We start from the raw sequence: 17,917 nt of genomic DNA, 5'->3' as shown, positions 1-17,917 counted from the left end.
GGGTGTACGGTCCAGTACATTTAGTTCAGAGGACCGAAAAAAATCCCAGCATTACCGCACATAAACAATAAGAGTGTAGTAACACCATATATAATATATAATGTAATACAACTAAGAATTGTACATCGTATTTTTTTTTTGCACAAACAAGGGGACTTCTCTTTAAAAGAAGTCTGCTTGATAAATATTAAAGAGCTAATTCCTGACTAGTGAGTATGTCTGTGGGAACAAGTATATTATGTATACGAAATACACTTACGGTGTTACTATATTTGATGCATTGATACATACAGTATATATTTTCAGGTAAATATGATACCAGATTATATAGTCAATCCACAATTTCAATGTATGTACAATGGCTAATAGTTGCATAACATATTAAGTAAAAACTGAATTGTGTGAATTGCATGCTGGTTATTCAAATGATACTGCTCTCCTCCCAATCAGCTTCACAGAAAGCAGGAAGGCGTAGTGTTCACAGCCAACCAGAAACGGTGAATCCGCAGGTTTCACTCTGGTGGCTCGGTGCTACTCTACTTCTTCTCTGTGCTCCCTGCCTTTCAGAGTAAAAAATATGCAACCACAAATGTAATTTACTTTAGATGTGGTTGGTGTCTTCAAACGTCAACCTGAACCCTCCAAATAGCGTTTTGTTCTTCCCCCTGCCCTGTCAGAGCCCGGCGTGTCCCAGTGAACCAATGGAGAACGATGGGAGCAGACGAGAGGAGGGGTTTAGTGGTGCGGGTTAATAAATGCAGTGCGTCGCCCTCACCCTCCCGCTGTCTCATTGCTTCTGGTCGTAGGTACATCCCGGTGACCCCTTTAAGTTCGTTCTAAGTCTAACCGACCCCAAACACCGCAAACATGAGCAGGAAATTCTTCGTCGGGGGAAACTGGAAGATGAATGGCGACAAGAAGAGCCTGGGCGAGCTCATCCAGACCCTTAACACCGCCAAGCTGGACGCCAATGTCGGTATGTGCATCTGTGACGCTCGCTAATCGAGCTTCCAGTTGATCCACTTCCCACCAGCACTCTTTCATCGTGCAATCATTGTCAGGCCGATGTATCGTTTACGATTGTATACCATTCCTCGGTCACCTTATAATTATGTTTATTAGTATTTTGCACAAAGTTGGACGTTTTCAAAAAGGGAAGTTGTCGATTATGTTTATTCATTCAAAAATGCAATAGTAGAGACGGACATACTCATTAGTATCTTTCGATTGGACTTATTTTAATTCTTGATTGTGTTCATGTCATTTCGATTATGCAGTATATTGACAAAACTGGGTTTATCGTTTTCTATTCTTGTCGGTGGGCGTGCGTTTTGGTCTGCACGTAGACCATGAAGCAACCAACAGCTGATAGCGATTGGCAATTGACATTGAAAGCTAAAATACTAAGAAAAGGCGATCTGGATTGTATTTAATGTATGACAGTGGGAGTGACAGAGGACAAAAAAGGTCACCGTGATTTATCATATTTCCGGTCCGTTCTGCGTTATGAAATGATAGCTATAAATACTATATTTATTGGTACACAACGTAAACCATTATATTAAAAAACCTGCATTGTGTTAAGAGCATACAATGCAGTATGTACGGCACAACATCCTTGAACCTTGCTCTATTACACTATCCGCCCCATACAAGTGCCCCGCAGGATATGGCCTCATGACGTCGCCCATACGCGTACTGTAGCCTCCCTCACCACCATCACTCCATTGATTTTTAAAACTCCGTTTGGTCTATTTCACAATCTGGCAGGGTTTGCTCTGTGCATGACTTTAAAGTTGATCCTGTAATCGACCTTTGAACTTTGTGCTCTGCCTTTTGCGTGACCGCTTCAGTATGCGGGTCGTGCAAGAGACCTTTAGAGGGTGAACTTAGACCTTCCGTAACTCTGAGAATATGACCATATGACCTTTACTTGGCCCATATTTTGGATGTTTAATATAGAACTGTATGTTTCTTCAAGATATGGTTACCTCTTGAATTTCACTTTCTCATTCTACTTGAACTTTGTAGAATATACAGTACTGACTGATATGGCTTTCTTTCTTTGCTTGAGCCACTACCCCTTGCTTGTGTCAGTGTGTGTGCCTGTGTGTCTGTCTGTCTGTCAAATACTTTGTGTGTTGCTTAATTCTTTCGATTGCTGTACAGAGCAACTTTGTTGCTTAGCCCAATTAGAATCATGGGTAATGGGCTCAACCCTTCTTTAAACACCATATTAAATACCATCATGCATCCTCAAGGACTGTCTTCTTGCCCATTGAACTTCCAGAGGTTGTGTGCGGATCACCAGCCATCTACCTGGATTTTGTCAGATCCAAGATGGACGCCAAGCTTGGTGTGGCTGCTCAGAACTGCTACAAAGTGGCCAAGGGTGCCTTCACTGGGGAGATTAGGTATGGTCCACGAATCTTGAGATAACGACCCCTCTCCATCTTTATGCAAATCAAGCATTAAGTGTTGATGGAGGTCGTGTGTGTTTTATTGCATCTACAGCCCTGCGATGATCAAGGATGTTGGAGTGAACTGGGTGATCCTGGGACACTCTGAGCGACGTCACGTGTTCGGAGAGAGCGATGAGGTACCTCTTCGTGATCTTTTCTTATCAAGTCTTATTACCGTTACGGTTTTTCAATTACTTCTCCAGCAATACATCTATTACTTTGTTACTGCCCCTTACATTTCTGACGCACAACTGATTAAAGTCATCAAATGTGAAAAAAAAATTGGTGAAATGCCAGTTGCGAAAAATTATAAGATATGATTGTCTGTTGCTCTCAATCTAGAAGTGTTGAAAAGCACATTTACGCTACGTGAGTTTTTACTCAAAGTGTATTTGTTCACTTTGTTTAACAATTTATCATTATTTAGTTATATTATCTGAAAACCCAGATTTACTTTGGTCGATTTTCACGGAAAGGCAGATAGGAACCTTGGCTGAATGCGTCTTTACACACGTTTTTCAAATGTGTTGTGCTGCAATATTGACTGTTAATACTCTAGATTACACGCTTACATCCAAGTTTACCTCCGTTTGGTGACAGCTCATTGGCCAGAAGACGGCCCACGCTCTGGAGAACGGCCTGGGTGTGATTGCCTGCATCGGGGAAAAGCTGGACGAGAGGGAGGCTGGCATCACAGAGAAGGTTGTGTTTGCTCAGACCAAAGTCATCGCAGGTACTTCTGCCTTCTATATCAATATCTCTCATGAAAATCTACTTGGAATGAGGATAAAATTGTGTTTTATTGTTGTAATAAGCGTAATATTATGTGTCTGGTTAACGAATCATTAGGGAGGGGGAGGGAGAGGGAGGGAGGGAGGGAGGGAGGGAGGGGGAGCCAACCTCTCTGCTCCCTCCCTACTTTCTCTGCACTACATTTTACACACCTGTGATTGAAAGGCAAGATTAATTCCCCAAACCAATCAGGAAAGGGATGCCCTGAATGGTCAGAAAAGAGCCTGGAGCCGTCTCAAATCTAAATTGGAAACGGAGGCAGGCGCAGTCAACTCGAAACAGATCAGACTCAAAACATTTCAATCGCTAAAAGCTGATGGATGGCTGTGCCAGTTTTACAAATTACAATAGATCTTAAATCTTGCCTACAGTGCCCTTAAGAAAGCTTTCAAGTACCTTATTAAAATATCCTTTTTGATTTGTAATTGTCTTTTTCTAGACAATGTCAAGGACTGGAGCAAGGTTGTGCTCGCCTATGAGCCCGTGTGGGCCATCGGAACCGGCAAGACCGCCTCCCCTGCACAGGTAGAGGTCCAATGGATCAGTTGAACCAGACCTGTAGCTCTCCATTATCCATCACTTTCTCTCATCCTGTCTCTGTCTCTGTCTCTGTCTCTGTCTCTGTCTCTGTCTCTGTCTCTGTCTCTGTCTCTGTCTCTGTCTGTATCTCTCTGTATCTCTCTCTCTGCTGTCTGTATCTCGCTGCCCCTCAGGCTCAGGAGGTCCATGACAAACTGAGGGCGTGGATGAAGACCAACGTGTCGGAGGCAGTGGCTAACTCTGTCAGGATCATCTATGGAGGTGAGCATCCCACGCATTGAATCATGTTTCGTTGGTTGTTTTAGTGGAGAGAATATTTCTGTTTTGAAATTTCCCATTACAATTTATTTGAGACTTTATTGCTTTGTATGGCCAGTACAAAGGAATTATTACTCCTGAATCCTTTAATAAAATTGTATATAACTGTCACTGGTTCACTCACTGTGCCGGCTCCATAACGACTTTGTAATATTTCTTCAACCTCAGGCTCCGTGACCGGCAGCACCTGCAAGGAGCTGGCCTCCCAGAAGGACGTTGATGGCTTCCTCGTGGGCGGAGCTTCCCTTAAGGCCGAGTTTGTTGAGATCATCAATGCCAACGTCTAGACTTCCAAACACGGCTTCGGCGGTTTGACCAACTCCAGACGAGAGGCCTATTCCTTTCAGAATAACCATGTTTCAGTCCCTTTTCACTTAACACCACCTTCTCCTCACCCTTTATACTACTAAGTGTTTGTGATGTCATTCCCGCCAGTTTTGGTTTAGGTATTTTGTTGTTAATATAAGGGGCAGGTGGAAACATGCACTGTAATGCACTGGAGAAAACAATTGGTTTGGTCTAACGAAAGTGCACTTGTGCATGATAAATACCAGGCTCAGGCAATAGCTTTGCACCCAAAAATTAGACCTTAATGCAAAACGTCAATTATGCTACTTGAAAAGTTTACGGACTTGGTTACAGTGTCAGAGCTGTTGTCAATCTGATTTGATTTGATTGTGATGCTCTATGTGTTTTCTTTTCTTCTCGTATACGTTAGATGTCCCCCTCCCGTATGGGATGTGTGGCCAAGAGGGAGGTTTCCCATAATGTCAATCATATTGTATTACGGCCCTTGATGTAGAAGGGGAAGACTGAGAACATTGTAATAAACAGTTAAGAGACTGGTTTCATGGGTCATGTTTGGTTCTTATTACATTTATTTGCCAATGATAACATTTTATATACATTACATTGTGTGTCCTCTAGAAAAGGTATAATCATCAAAGTCAAAGTATACTTTATTATCCTGGAGTTGGGAAATTTGTTTGGTCATAAAAGTGCATGCACATTTATGACACATAGGCATACACGTAGGTACCCCTCCACACACAAACACACACCATCCTATTTAGATCCTATTCCTTTAAATAATGGCCAATGGGGCATCTGTACTTTGTATTTTGAGTCTTGCTAGCACTGGTTGAGGGTGCTCAGTGAGTGTAAATGGCGTAAGAGTGGGTGTCCCATTACACATGCTAGGGCCTGTGAAGACAATGCCATGCAGTGCAGCCGTCATAGGCCTGCTATATTTATCCAGGGCCTGAACACTGAGGAGGATCCTATGACACCAGACATGGCAGGGACCCATATCACAGGGGAGGGACTAATCTTTTTACCCTTCAAGCACATTACAAATATTAAGATTATACAGCCATTCCTAATAAAGGCATTCAGTTGTGCATTGTCAAAATATGAAAGCTTCCACAGTTACTTAAGCCTATATGTGGGTAATAATAACCACGTAAAATATGAGTTGACAGAACCTATTGAATTAGTCAGTGCTGTCAGATCTTTTATAGTTTTGCAAATGCATTCAATGATGCCACCAGACAGTCAAGGACAATTTTAAAAGACCACTAGCAAATCAAGATTGTTCCTTGCCGGATTATGTTATGTCTATTCTGAGTGTTTCTGTGACAATTATACCTGGCTGTATTGCAGTCAATTTGACTCATTTATCTCGACTTCAAAATCGAATTGTTAAGATGGAATACTTCATGATAAGACGATATAATTCTAAAATACCCGAGTTTCTATTTATTATAGTCCAAACAACTACAGCTTGACATCTGCACCCCATACCAGTAGGTGGCGGTAGTGCAACACGTCGCGTTGTGGTCGCTTTGCGTGGCATTCTCACGTCCGTGTTTACAAGTGAAGCGTGACGTTCATAGGAGTCGCAAGAATACGTCGCGGAGCACCGCCGAAAGCAATTTATCTTCGGCAAAAGAAAAATACCATGATGCAGTCGCTTCGGGTATTTCTAAATGCGAGACTGACTGCGGCAGCTGAGGAAATATTCGGGGCTGTTGAAAAAACTATATCTGATTACAAGGAAGAGATCTGCCGTTCCAAAGACCTAGAGATCAGTCGGCTGCGGATGCAAATCAAGATCCTGAAGTCAGGTCGGTTTGAATCGATCCAGTGTGCTGTTGTTTTTGTGTTTTTTTCCACAAATATCACATGCACATGTATTTTACTATTATTTGTTTGGCATACTTCTTTATACTGTCGCGTGCGTGTGTATTACAGTGTAGCCTATGTGTGTCATTTGATGTAAGCGAACCCGATCCTTTGTCTCTCCTTCAGTCCCTCGGACGGAGAGGTGCTCCGTCACACAGCCACTGCACACCCATCAGCAGCCGCACCATCAATCAATCCCCCCTGTCCCTGCAGTGGAGGCCTCCGAGACGCCGCACTGCGAGACGGATGAGGGCAGCAGTATGGAGCAGGAGCAGCCGGAGCCTTCGCTGCTGGTCAAGAAGGAACAGCAGAAGGCAACGCATAGAGAGTTCTGGATGAGCCCCGACGAGGAGCAGCTGGACGGGCTGGATTCGGACATCAAAGATTTTATCTCGTCCCCCTCCAGTCTGAAAAATAATCTGCAAGATGCCGTGTTGCCGTTCCACCCCTACCAAAACAACGGCGAGGAAAACAAAGACAGGCCGTATTGTTGTTCTGTGTGTGAAAAACGTTTCAGCAACTGCTCCCACCTGGCCGCGCACATCAGGACACACACAGGGGAGAGACCGTACAGATGTGATATATGTCGAAAAACCTTTATAACCACAAGCGCGCTGAACAGACACCAGACTATACACACCGAAGGGAAACACTTTATATGTAATTACTGTGGAAAGTCTTTCAAATGGATGGAGTCCCTTGGCAGGCACATGCGGTGTATACACAAGAGAGAAAATATGCCTGTATGAATGAGTGTATTGTTAAGACTGAGTACGCTGTTTAATGTGCACGGTGGAATGGCTTTAGCTGTCCTACAGGCCTGTGTTGTAAATTCATTATTATAAGAGTGAAAAGTCCAACTGAACTCGCTGTGTTGCATTGGTTCACATGTCCTCTATTTGTTATGAATGTGCATGCCTCATAATTTCCAAAGTGTGACATTGTAAAAAAATATATGTATACTTAAAGATATTGCACAACTGCAGATCACAATAATTGATATCCGTTTATTTCTCCCCCAAAGAATTCAAGCTCTATTCTATTACAGATATTCTACACATTAAAGTGTTACAGACAAGTAGGAACACGTGTATGGATTCCTTCAGTGTTTACACTGAATGCATCAAATGATGCTTCGGAATTGGAATCTTTGTAAATCCGAATAGGATGGGGAATGGACGCCATTTACTCCAGCAGAGGGCAGTCACTATATAAAAGCAGCAGTTCATTCACATTATCGTATTAAGGCAGCTTTCTATCGCCAACGTTTACCCCAAAGAAATACCAATTCTCATTCAATAATGAATAATATATCAGTTTATCCATATGTGGTGTAATTTGATACCACATCCGGGTATCCATTCTGTAGTTGGCTGCATGTGCCACCGTTCAATAGACAGATCATGGGGGCTATTGTTGGTTATACGTCGACTTTTTCTCATGTACTGCAAGAAAGGCAAGCACTCACAGATCCCAATAACAATATTAACAATCTAGCTGCATTTCAATGGATATAAACATGAAAACTTGTGATAAATGTCACTGGGCAGTGATATAAAGCAGGGGCCAGAGCTAACACAAGGTATACCCCCATTTATCATCCATAACTCTGGCACTGTCCCCCTCACCCAGCAAATGACTGATGGACTGCTAAGAATATCTCCCAGATGTACTGTCACCAGAGGGTAAAATTAGATTTATCTCGCTACTTTACATTATGTTGACACACTTATTCAAGGTGACTTTCAACAGCATGGAAAAAAGAAACCTCCGGCCTGACTATAACCTGAACATGTCCCGTATATAATATTATGTGTAAGTTAATGGATACAGAAAACGTTTTTAAACCCTGATAGACACGAGTCTTGCTTGTATAATAAACCACAAACCAATTAAACAAATTAACAACACAGCTAATTAGCATTTAAATTGCCCTAATGACAGTTAGCTAATTGGCTAACGTTCTGAAGGCTCCGTGGCTGACAGATGAGGGCACAGGACCTGAGGATATATGATTATGACGGGTAATGAGAGCGCTGCAGCCAGACTGTGGCGTGGCCCTTAAAAGTCCATGGTTAATCTCCACTTCAGGCCTGTATCTAGGCAGAAGGTGGAATGCACGGGCCACAGAGAGGACACACACACACACACATGCCCTCTCACACACAGAGACACAGACACACACACACAGACACACACACACACACACACACACACACACACACACACACACACACACACACACACACACACACACAGCCCTGAGCGCTCAACAGCATGTGTAAATCACACTCTTTCAACTCCTTCTCTCTCTATCCTTTCATTTCTCCTCTCTCTGCCTCCACCCCCCCCACCCCTACTTTTACAGTATGGTATGGAATGCTAGCTCTTTGGGACGGCTGGTGTGCATTGGAGCACCGCGGCTCGCTGGCGGTGTGCTCTCCCCATCCCATGTGTCTCCCATTAGCCACACTCACCCAGAGAGGGAGGGGGAGTTTGGAAGAGAGGGGGGAGGGGGAGAAGAAGCAGGAATTTGATATGCTTTGTGCATGAGTGACTTGTATAAAACAAAGAGAAAGAAAGGGCAAGTCTGAATGTATGTGGACGAGAAGGGTGTGTGGGGTTTGGGGCGGGGGGGTTGAAGGATAAGAAGGAGGGGCGAAGTGTTTAGCAAAAAGATTATAATTTATTTTCAAATTTTTTTGTCTTTGTTTGCATCTTGTTTCACAAGTTTAAGTTGGAAATTAAAAAAAAAGAACTCAAAAATGACAGCCATACCATGAAAATGTAAAAAAAATAATACAAATAATATTTTCATTTAATTATATAATTATCAACAAACGGACATCAATAATCATAATAACAATACAGTTGATCATAATAAACATAATAGAACACTAAAATCGCTGGTCTCATGCATATAGAATGCCCCTCGGATACAAAAGAGGGGATGAATACTAAAAATAGAGCCAAAAGTTCCACCAGTTTAGAATAAGTGCCTAGCTACATGCAATGACAGAAAAGAGACTCATGTACACATTCCTTCTGGCATAAGGTAATTTACACTTACTGTACGTCACTATTGCTGCCCCACCTAATATACTGTACAGAGCACAATGTAAAAACACAACTGGAGAGAAGGAGATACACAGGGAAGTGCTTTCGTGTGGCTCTTGGACATTTGACAGTTAAAACATTAAGTGTGTGCAACATTTTCCCTTCTCTCTCCTTCTCTCTCTCCCTCTCTTTTTACTCCATTACAATAATTCACTTTCCTTCAATAAATCCTTGTTCTCCAAAAGTCCAGGGGTATCTTTGTCTTCGTCCCCTTTGTTTATCAGTGCCCATGTACTTCTGTGACATTGTGTTCCAGACCATACTGTAGTGTTTTTTTCTCTGCAGTTCTCTCTCTGGTGCCCCTCCCCTCACAGGCTCTTGTCACTCTCTTTCTTCAGGTGACTGAAAGGTCAACAGAAATAACAAATACATCAAGGTCGAGCAGAGGTCAGAGGTCCAAGGCCTTCTGTCATGTCAACCCATCTTGATACTAAATGTTACAACTTTAACATCCTCCTTAAATGGGTTAAGCGGTTGTAACATGTTTATGAACACACACACACAGACACAGACACACACACACACACACAGTAGAAGCCATAATTAGGTTTTCTGCACACACACACGCGCACACACACACACACACACACACACACACACACACACACACACACACACACACACACACACACACACACACACACACACACACACACACACACACACACACACACACACACACACACACACACACACACACACACACACACACACACACACACACACACACACACACATTCAACTGGTTGCCCCTGTACCTGTAGTACTCCTCCTGGGTAAGAGAGTGGTGGTGGTGGTGATGGATCCACTGCTGCTCCAGGGCCAGTCTCTGAATCTGCAGCTCTGCGCTCTGGGCCTGCTGCATGGCCTGGAGCTGGTGGGCTGCGGACATCGGGCCGCTGAGAGAGGAGGGCTGGGGCAGGTCACGGAACGGAGCACCTGGCCCACCACAACGGCGTGGAGCAGAGACACAGACAGGGCGGGAGAGAAGGCAAGCAGACAGTGCAGGTTAATCATAATCATGGTGTCGTTCAAAAATTGGAACAATAATTGATGAGCTAGTCCAATTCATGTTGGATCACTATAGATGTATGGTAGGAAGAAGTTGAACAAGTACATGGACGAGGAGCCTTCTCCTCACCGAACAGCTGCTGGCGGAGGACCTCGCTGTCAGTGAGGGGGTGGGCCAGGATGGGGGTGCCGAGTGTGGCACCGGGGTAGGGGAGACGTGCCAGCGGAGACCCCGATGCCAACGGGTCCATCAGGGGGTGAACCCCGCCCGCTGCTGGATGCCAGTGATGTAGAAGGAAAACACAGGAACATATTTAAAACTAGTGCGAGAAAACACACGCACATTTAGTAGTTACGGGCTGTGATGTAACGTTAACACTCTGAGGCTATTCAAGTCAAGTGTGGTGATGGGGTTTGTTCGTGTGTGTGCACTCATGTAGTGCTGCGGCTCAAATAGAAAGACAGATTCGTTAGTAGCATCGGGTACCTGTGTCTTGCTGGTGCAGGTGGAGGTGGGAGTGGATGTGTGAGTGCTGGTGATGATGGGGGGTCACGTTCAACATCTGAAGACGCCCCAGGTTCTCCCCTCCACCTCCTCCTCCTCCTCCTGCTGCTGCTCCTCCTCCGCCTCCCCCCCCTGTTCCCCCTCCACTTCCGCCTCCGCCGCCGCCGCTACCTCCACTTCCTCCTCGCTCTCTTTCCCTTTCCCTCTCTCGATCCCTCTCGCGCTCTCGGTCTCGATCTCTGTCTCGCTCTCTGTCTCGCTCTCGCTCTCGCTCTCTCTCTCGCTCTCGCTCTCGTTCTCGCTCTCTTTCTCGCTCTCGTTCTCTTTCTCGCTCTCTCTCGCCCGGGGCAGGCAAGCCCCCTCTTTCCCTATCCCTGTCCCTCTCTCTGTCCACGCTGCGGTCCCTCTCGTTGGAGGGGGGTGAGCGGGTGGTGGGGGCATAAGGCTCGGGGGCTGCTGACGGTGCAGGGGCCGGGGGGGGGTGGGAGGGCAGGGAGCTGGGGAAGGAGGCGTGAGGCGCTGGGTGGTGGAGGGAGGAGGTGGGGTTGGAGGAGGAGGCGGAGGAGATCGGTGCAGGGGGAGGGTTACTCGGGGCTGTCGTGGTGGGCCCCCCCGGGGGTGGGGGTGCATTGTTGGGGGCAGAAGGCGGGTGAGAGGGCAGGGACGGAGGCATCAGGGAGGGGGTGGGGGGGTTGGAGTGGGCCTGAGGTGGGGGAGGGTGGGGGGGTCGGGTCATCTGGGCCATAGTTGGACTCTGGTGGTGGGGGGGGCCGGGCTGTGCCGAGGGAGGGGGGGTGCCGTAGAGGGACACCTCGTTGCCTCCCCCTCCGCCTCCCCCGAGGAGGAGGGAGTGTGCGTGGGCGTGTGCGTGGGCGTGTGCGTGGGCGTGGGCGTGCGAGTGGGAGTGAGCGAGGGCCAGAGCGGTCTGGTCAGACATGGAGCCCGGCTGGTACATCCTGTCCTCGCTCTTGAACTCGTACCCTTGCTTCATGCGGTCGCGGTGCGCCGCCACCGCGTGGGGGAAGCCCATCCCGCCCAACCCCGCCGCCCCCATCCCGCCGTGTCCCGGGCCGACCCCCGGGTGACCCTGGCCCTCCAGGCCGCCCCCGTACAGGAAGCCCAGGATGGCGGCCGCCGTGGCGGCGTCGGCGGGCATGTGGTGGGGGTGGGCCAGGGCGTGGTTCTGGAACTGGGGGAGGAAGAAGGAGGGATGGACGTGCGGGTGGCCGTGGTGAACGTGCGGGTGGTGGGCTTGAGCACGACTCGCTGCCCCCAGGGGGGACATGGCATGGGGGCGAGCGTACTCACTCAGGGTTCTTAGTGCTGGGGTGTCAGGGCCCAGATAAGGACCCCCTAACCCCATGCCCAAGGCCCCCTGGCCGCCAACCACCGCCGATCCCCCGCCCATGGATGGAAGGAGGAGGGAGTGGGGGAGGGAGTGGGAGAGGGACTGGTGGAGGGGGTGCGAGGGGTGGAGGTGGGCGTGAGGGTGGGCGTGGTGATGCTGGGCGTGGGACATAGCGTGGGACTGGGTGACCGAAGAGGAGGCGGACGAGGACGAAGGGTCCAGTATCATGGAGGAGGAAGAGGGGAAGAAGAGGGAGGATCCCTGTCGGCCCGCAGCGCTGTTGTTGATGTCTTTCTGCTGCTGCACGGCCAGAAACAGAGACAACAATACAGTCACATATCGGCACCATGTATCAATTATCAATCATAATTATTCATAAAAAAATTATTTTACTATCTATTCTCTTCAACGCTGAAGATCCTCTACTGTTTTGTTGCTAACTGCAAAGCATTGCTTTGTATAGAATGTATGTGGTACTAGTTATTGTACAAATGGCTATTTCTGTGTATATGTACAAAGATGGCAACATGTGAAATATAACAAAGATCAAATAAATACGACACACGAAGATTGGGCGTTGTAAGTGTTAAGGGATATTCCACACACCATGTGATATACCTGTAAGTGCCTCTCTAACTCTCTCTCCCGCTCCCGCTCTCTCTCTCGTTCCCTCTCTTTCTCCCTCAGGTCTCTCGCCCTCTGCTCCACCTCTCTGCGGGCCCTCTCGATCATGTCGTTCCTCTTCTTCCACAGCTTGGAGCCGTCGAGGGGGACGAAGAGGACGTCGCTGCGGGCGCAGGAGTTTCCACTGCCGCGGTCAAGGACTCGGTGGAACCTGGGAACGCCGGCCCCGCCACAACACACCTCCGTAATTAGTATAATTATTATCATCGTCCCCGTTATCATGGCCCACCTGACTACACTTTGCCATGATGTAATACTAACCACCACGTGTGGTAGTGGATCAGGTGCAGACCCACACACATACGCACACACACACACACACACACACACACACACACACACACACACACACACACACACACACACACACACACACACACACACACAGACACGTAATGTAATGCATTCATATTGTTATTAAATATGCTTTAAAACGGTTCCCAATAGTAAAGCAAGAACAGAAAGACAAAATGTTGTGATCCTTGTTGTGTTACCGTGCTGATTGGCTGGCGTGGATGGGGATGTCCACTTGCTTGGGCTCGGGGGAGGGGCTTCTCAGCACCGGAGGCGGGCTCACACTCTCCTCCCTCTCCTCGATGGGTTCCTCCTTGATGACGGGCGCGGGGAGCTGGCCCGTGGCGGCGTCGGCGTGCCCCTCCGCGGGATGGGAAGAGCTGGAGGTGGGGCCTGACGCCGTGCTGCTGCTGTTGCTGTTGTTGTTGTTGCCCAGGTTGCTGAGCAACGGAGGACCCTTGGAAGCGTTTTGCGGCGAGAGCGACTGGGAGTTGGTGCTGCTGTTGTTCGGGGGCATGTTGCTGTTGCCGCCGGCCATGTTCCCCCCGGCGCTGCCGTTGGCGTGGTACGGCCCGCTGAAAGAAGGGTGGCTGTTCAGGGTGCCGTGGAAGGGGCGACAGCTGGGGGAGCAGGAGGGGGGCCCGCCCGGCACCCCTGGCCCGGCCAGCGGCAGGTTTGACCCCGCAGAGGACCCGGGGGGGAACGGCGGGAAGCCCCCCATGGGGTTGGTGTTGGGGCTGGGCAGCGGGGACAGCGGCGTGGGCGGAGTCTGGTTGGAGGACTGGTAGTGTGGAGGGCGGGCGTTGGGCCCCAAGCCCGTCTGGAGGGGCTGGGCATGGGAGGGCTGAGGAGGGAGGGGGGGAGGGGGGGGAGGGTAGGGGGCGTTGGGAGGGTGACCGTGGTGGCTGGAGGAGGAGGTGGAGGAGGAGGAGGACGGAGAGAGCGCAGGGGGTTGATTGGGGCCGCCCCTTTGGTACAGGGCCGATTCGCGCAGGTTGGACTCCCTGTCTCGCTCTCTGTCCCGGGGCCCCGGCTGGTAGTGGGGGTGGGGTGGGTGGGGGTGGGAGTGCGGGCCCCTCTCCGGCCCCGAGTACTCTCGCCCAAGGTTGGGCGCTATCCCCGGGGAGCTGAGGTACTCTCTGTTGGGGCCCCCAGGGGTGGGGCCGCCTGCAGGGTAGTCCTTCCCCGGGGGGTAGTCTCTGTGGAAGTGCTCTCCCCCGCGGTCCGCCCCGATCTGGGCCTGGTCTAAGGTGGGGGGGTAGTCCCGGCCGGAGGGGTTGGAGGGGTGTGGGTGGGGCTGTGGGGGCATGGGGCCATGAGGGGGGTGGCTGGGGTTGGTCTGGGGGGACGCCGGCGGGTCCCGGTTCAGCATGGGGGCCACAGGGAGCCCCGTGGCGGAGCCCGGGGGGTTGCCCTGGGAAACAGAGTTGTTGTTTGGGTTGTTGTTGTTGTTGTTGCTGCCTCCCGCCTCTCTAGTCTGGCCTCCAAATTCACCCCAGCGGCCCCCTTCTTTCTCTCTGGGATGGCCCCCTCCGGCTCCGTTGGGGCCAAAGTCTCTATTCTGGTTCTGATTGGATGGAGGAAACTCCTTTCCCCCATCTCGGTCCCGCTCTCTGTCTCTGTCTCTGAAGGCTGGCCCAAAGTCCCTCCCCCCGGGGCCCATGTTGTCCCTCCCCCCGGGGCCCATGTTGTCCCTCCCCCCGGGGCCCATGTTGTCCCTCCCCCCGGGGCCCATGTTGTCTCTCCCCCCGGGGCCCATGTTGTCTCTCCCCCCGGGGCCCATGTTGGGCCCGTCCCTCCCCCCGGGGCCCATGCTTTCCCTCCCTCCTGGGCCCATATTGGGCCCTTCTCTCCCTCCGGGGCCCATGTTGGGCCCTTCTCTCCCTCCTGGGCCCATGTTGGGCCCTTCTCTCCCTCCGGGGCCCATGTTGGGCCCTTCTCTCCCCCCGGGGCCCATGTTGTCTCTCCCCCCGGGGCCCAGGTTGGGCAAGTCTCTCCCAGGACCTTGAAACTCCCGGTTCTGAGCCACCGACATGCTCCCAAACTCCCTGCCTGCGATGCCATTGGCCCCGCCCATTCCTCCACCACAAGTGGTTGCGCAGTTGCCGCCCCCACCACCACCGCTACCACCACCACCTCCACCTCCACCACCACCTCCACCACCACCACCACTGCTGCTGCTGTTACCGCTGTTGCTTAGCGGAGCAGCAAACTCCCTGTTGATCTCTCTGCCCCCGCAATCGCCCCTCACTCCCCGCTCCCTCTCTCCTGCGGCCCCCCTCTCCCGGTCTCCTCCCCCACCGGCGTACCTGGGAAGGTACTCCCTGTGGGGGTGGGCGTGAGGGTGGGGGAGGTAGGAGGGATGGGAGGAGGAGTGGCGAGAGGACGGGGGGTTGTAGACAGAGGGGAGTTGCTGCTGCTGCACTGGGGGTTGGTGCTGCGGCTGGTGTGGGTGGTGGTTGCCAGGGTAACGGGCGTAGCCCCAGCTCCCCTGGCAACCGGTGGCCGTGCCACCCTGCCAGCTGGTGGAGCTGTAGTGGTGTGGGTGGGGGGAAGGCTGGGGCTGGGGCTGGGGGCCCGACTGTGGCAACAAAGATGGAGGATTAGTCTGGGCCTTGTCGCCCGGCTTGTCGGCCTTCTCCAGCTTCTCCCTCTCCACCTTCACCTCCGCGGGCAGGTTCTGCGCCCCGCCCAGCTCCAGGGGCTTCAGGGCCGGCGGGGGTGGCAGGGGCTGGGGGAGCGCGTGTGGAATGTTGGGGTTGCCGTGGGGATAGTCGCCCCCGGAGACGGCGGCCTTGTTCACACACTGCGCGGTGCCTTTGGAGTTCGTGCGGCCGGGGCCGTGCGGAGTGTCGCCGGCCCCCGAACCGCCGTACTCCACCTTGCACACCAGCTTGGAGTCCAGGGAGAAGTAGTTCTTCCTCCCGCCGCCGCCGCCGCCGCCACCGCCGCCGCCGCCGCCGTCGCCGCTGGCGTCCGATGAACCCCGGAGAGAGGGGGTCAGAGGGGAGGAGGAGCAAGGGGTGGACGGGGGTTTGAAGGAGGAGCCGTCCTCTGTTCTGCCCTCTCCATCCCTCTTTTCTCCGTCTCCACAGGAATCCTCCCCTCTTCCCTCTCGGCTTGTTCTCCGCTCGTCTCCTGCTGACTTCCCCACTCCTCCCTCTTTTCCTTTCTCTCTCTCCCTCTCTCCTTGCTTTGGTGATTCTGGGCCATCCGAATCAGAGTCCAGGCTGCCCAGGGGGGAAGCAGAGAGACTCGGGGATGAGGAGCGATTGTCCTGATCTATGTCCCGCCCACTGCTCAAACTACTGCTGCTATTGGCCAGGCTCCCTACAACTGAACTCCTGCTGCCCTGGGATTGGCCGTCTTCGTTGTCACTCTCTCGAGCTTGGCTGGCAACAGAGGTTGGAGGGGGGACCGTGGAAGGGGCAGAGCTGTCGGCCGTGCGTGTTGAGGTGGGGGGATTTGGGGTGGAGGCCGCATCCTGACAAGGAAGGATCATTTGCAAGTAAGGTTAATCTATACCTGATCAATATAATTCTAATAATAATAATATTTATAATAATATTAATGATTAAAAAAGCGTGTTTTATAAATATATATGCGTGATAAAAATACATTATATACTATTATACACTATTATATTTGTCTGAATACATTTAGAAAAATAACAAACAGATTCAATGTCTATATATTTATTCATAAATACATAATACATCACATGATATAATAATATTGTATATTAAATTGTATATAATAATATAATATATGTATAGATTAGTATCTGTAGTGAAATTCAGCCAACCTGAACTTTCTGTCTTTTGGGTGGTGAGACCAGCTCCTCCCCCTCACTCTCTGATGAATCATGGCCTTGCGATCTGCGATCAAAGCGGTTTCCAGACAATTCCTCCACAGCGGCACGCTGCTACAAACCCACAGAAGTTACAATTATTTGAGATTATGTTTAATCTACACCATGCCTAGTGTTTATATACTGTACAGGTTTTGAGAATATAACAGATTTAGAAAAACGCAACACACAGCACAGACAGTAAAATGTTGAAAGGATTCAAATGCAAAAAATATCACAGTTTTAAAGTGACTGATGGTTTGTGAACAAACAGACACTTGAAACCATGGCAACGACTCACACAAGGACAACAGACATAAAAAAAACACTCCAAAGTCGTTGATTATCAATGCCATGGCATACAGATAACACACGCACAGACCCACATAGACAGACAGACAGACAGACACACACACACAAGAACAGACGCATACAAAGACAAATATCCACGGACGACACACATACACACACACACACACACACACACACACACACACACACACACACAAACACAAACTCTGTCGGAAAAAAAGGGGGAAAATGAACAGAAAGAATGCACTGACCGGCGGCCTGTCGTTGCGTTCGGGGCGAGGTGGGCTGGCGTGCGGGCGCCGGCCCCTCCGCTCCTCACTGCCCCCCCGCCTGCGCCCACTACGCATGGGCATCTGAATACAGAGAGAGAGAGAGAGAGAGTGAGAGAGAGAGAGAGAGTGAGAGAGAGAGAGAGAGGGAGAGAGAGAGAGAGAGAGAGAGGGAGAGAGAGAGAGAGAGAGAGAGAGAGAGAGAGAGAGAGAGAGAGAGAGAGAGAGGGA

At 50.2% G+C, this 17,917-nt stretch overlaps 3 protein-coding genes and 1 non-coding gene across 12 annotated transcripts; 2 read left to right on the top strand and 2 right to left on the bottom strand.

Moving 5' to 3' along the window:
• Nucleotides 1-150: 150 nt before the first annotated feature.
• On the bottom strand, nt 151-204 carry LOC132468430 (U7 small nuclear RNA). Its single transcript, XR_009528224.1, has one exon. It is a non-coding gene; the product is annotated as a U7 small nuclear RNA (small nuclear RNA).
• Nucleotides 205-766: 562 nt separating this feature from the next.
• Nucleotides 767-4,959, top strand: tpi1b (triosephosphate isomerase 1b). Its single transcript, XM_060065108.1, has 7 exons — nt 767-976; nt 2,291-2,414; nt 2,515-2,599; nt 3,063-3,195; nt 3,694-3,779; nt 3,968-4,055; nt 4,281-4,959. Exons 1-7 carry the CDS (start codon nt 868-870, stop codon nt 4,397-4,399), a joined length of 744 nt encoding a protein of 247 aa, XP_059921091.1. The 5' UTR covers nt 767-867; the 3' UTR covers nt 4,400-4,959.
• A 1,003-nt stretch (nt 4,960-5,962) lies between these two features.
• On the top strand, nt 5,963-7,292 carry LOC132467648 (zinc finger protein 674-like). Of its 2 annotated transcripts, none has more exons than XM_060065104.1 (2): nt 5,963-6,238; nt 6,510-7,292. In XM_060065104.1, the coding sequence occupies exons 1-2, from the start codon at nt 6,073-6,075 to the stop codon at nt 7,043-7,045; spliced, it is 702 nt and encodes a 233-aa protein (XP_059921087.1). In that variant the 5' UTR covers nt 5,963-6,072; the 3' UTR covers nt 7,046-7,292. The 2 variants fall into 2 exon arrangements, with proteins under 2 accessions (XP_059921087.1, XP_059921086.1); XM_060065103.1 differs by having other exon boundaries at nt 5,965-6,238; nt 6,423-7,292.
• A 1,670-nt stretch (nt 7,293-8,962) lies between these two features.
• On the bottom strand, nt 8,963-17,909 carry atn1 (atrophin 1). Of its 8 annotated transcripts, none has more exons than XM_060065032.1 (8): nt 17,669-17,905; nt 17,061-17,180; nt 13,456-16,739; nt 12,884-13,112; nt 10,912-12,577; nt 10,555-10,698; nt 10,172-10,352; nt 8,963-9,755 (listed from the first exon to the last, which is right to left on the bottom strand). In XM_060065032.1, the coding sequence occupies exons 1-8, from the start codon at nt 17,768-17,770 to the stop codon at nt 9,722-9,724; spliced, it is 5,760 nt and encodes a 1,919-aa protein (XP_059921015.1). In that variant the 5' UTR covers nt 17,771-17,905; the 3' UTR covers nt 8,963-9,721. The 8 variants fall into 8 exon arrangements, 7 of the variants coding, with proteins under 7 accessions (XP_059921015.1, XP_059921013.1, XP_059921011.1 ...); XM_060065030.1 differs by having other exon boundaries at nt 10,531-10,695; XM_060065028.1 differs by having other exon boundaries at nt 10,531-10,698; nt 17,669-17,904.
• Nucleotides 17,910-17,917: the final 8 nt, after the last annotated feature.

The sequence above is a fragment of the Gadus macrocephalus genome, chromosome 11 (genome assembly GCF_031168955.1).
Source record: "Gadus macrocephalus chromosome 11, ASM3116895v1".
In the NCBI taxonomy this organism is placed as follows: Eukaryota; Metazoa; Chordata; class Actinopteri; order Gadiformes; family Gadidae; genus Gadus; species Gadus macrocephalus.
Note: the sequence above shows the minus strand (reverse complement) of the source record. Positions and strands in the feature narration are given on the sequence as shown.

Excerpts from the sequence above, each read along its gene's own strand:
- atn1 (XM_060065028.1), bottom strand. The coding sequence starts at position 17,770 with ATGCCCATGCGTAGTGGGCGCAGGCGGGGGGGCAGTGAGGAGCGGAGG. Across the intron at positions 13,113-13,455 it reads CACGCCAGCCAATCAGCACG|GTTCCACCGAGTCCTTGACC; the intron begins GTAACACAACAA and ends CGGCGTTCCCAG. Across the intron at positions 12,578-12,883 it reads ACTTACAGGTATATCACATG|CAGCAGAAAGACATCAACAA; the intron begins GTGTGTGGAATA and ends CTGGCCGTGCAG.
- LOC132467648 (XM_060065103.1), top strand. The coding sequence starts at position 6,073 with ATGATGCAGTCGCTTCGGGTATTTCTAAATGCGAGACTGACTGCGGCA. Across the intron at positions 6,239-6,422 it reads AATCAAGATCCTGAAGTCAG|TCCCTCGGACGGAGAGGTGC; the intron begins GTCGGTTTGAAT and ends TCTCTCCTTCAG.
- tpi1b (XM_060065108.1), top strand. The coding sequence starts at position 868 with ATGAGCAGGAAATTCTTCGTCGGGGGAAACTGGAAGATGAATGGCGAC. Across the intron at positions 977-2,290 it reads CAAGCTGGACGCCAATGTCG|AGGTTGTGTGCGGATCACCA; the intron begins GTATGTGCATCT and ends TTGAACTTCCAG. Across the intron at positions 4,056-4,280 it reads TGTCAGGATCATCTATGGAG|GCTCCGTGACCGGCAGCACC; the intron begins GTGAGCATCCCA and ends CTTCAACCTCAG.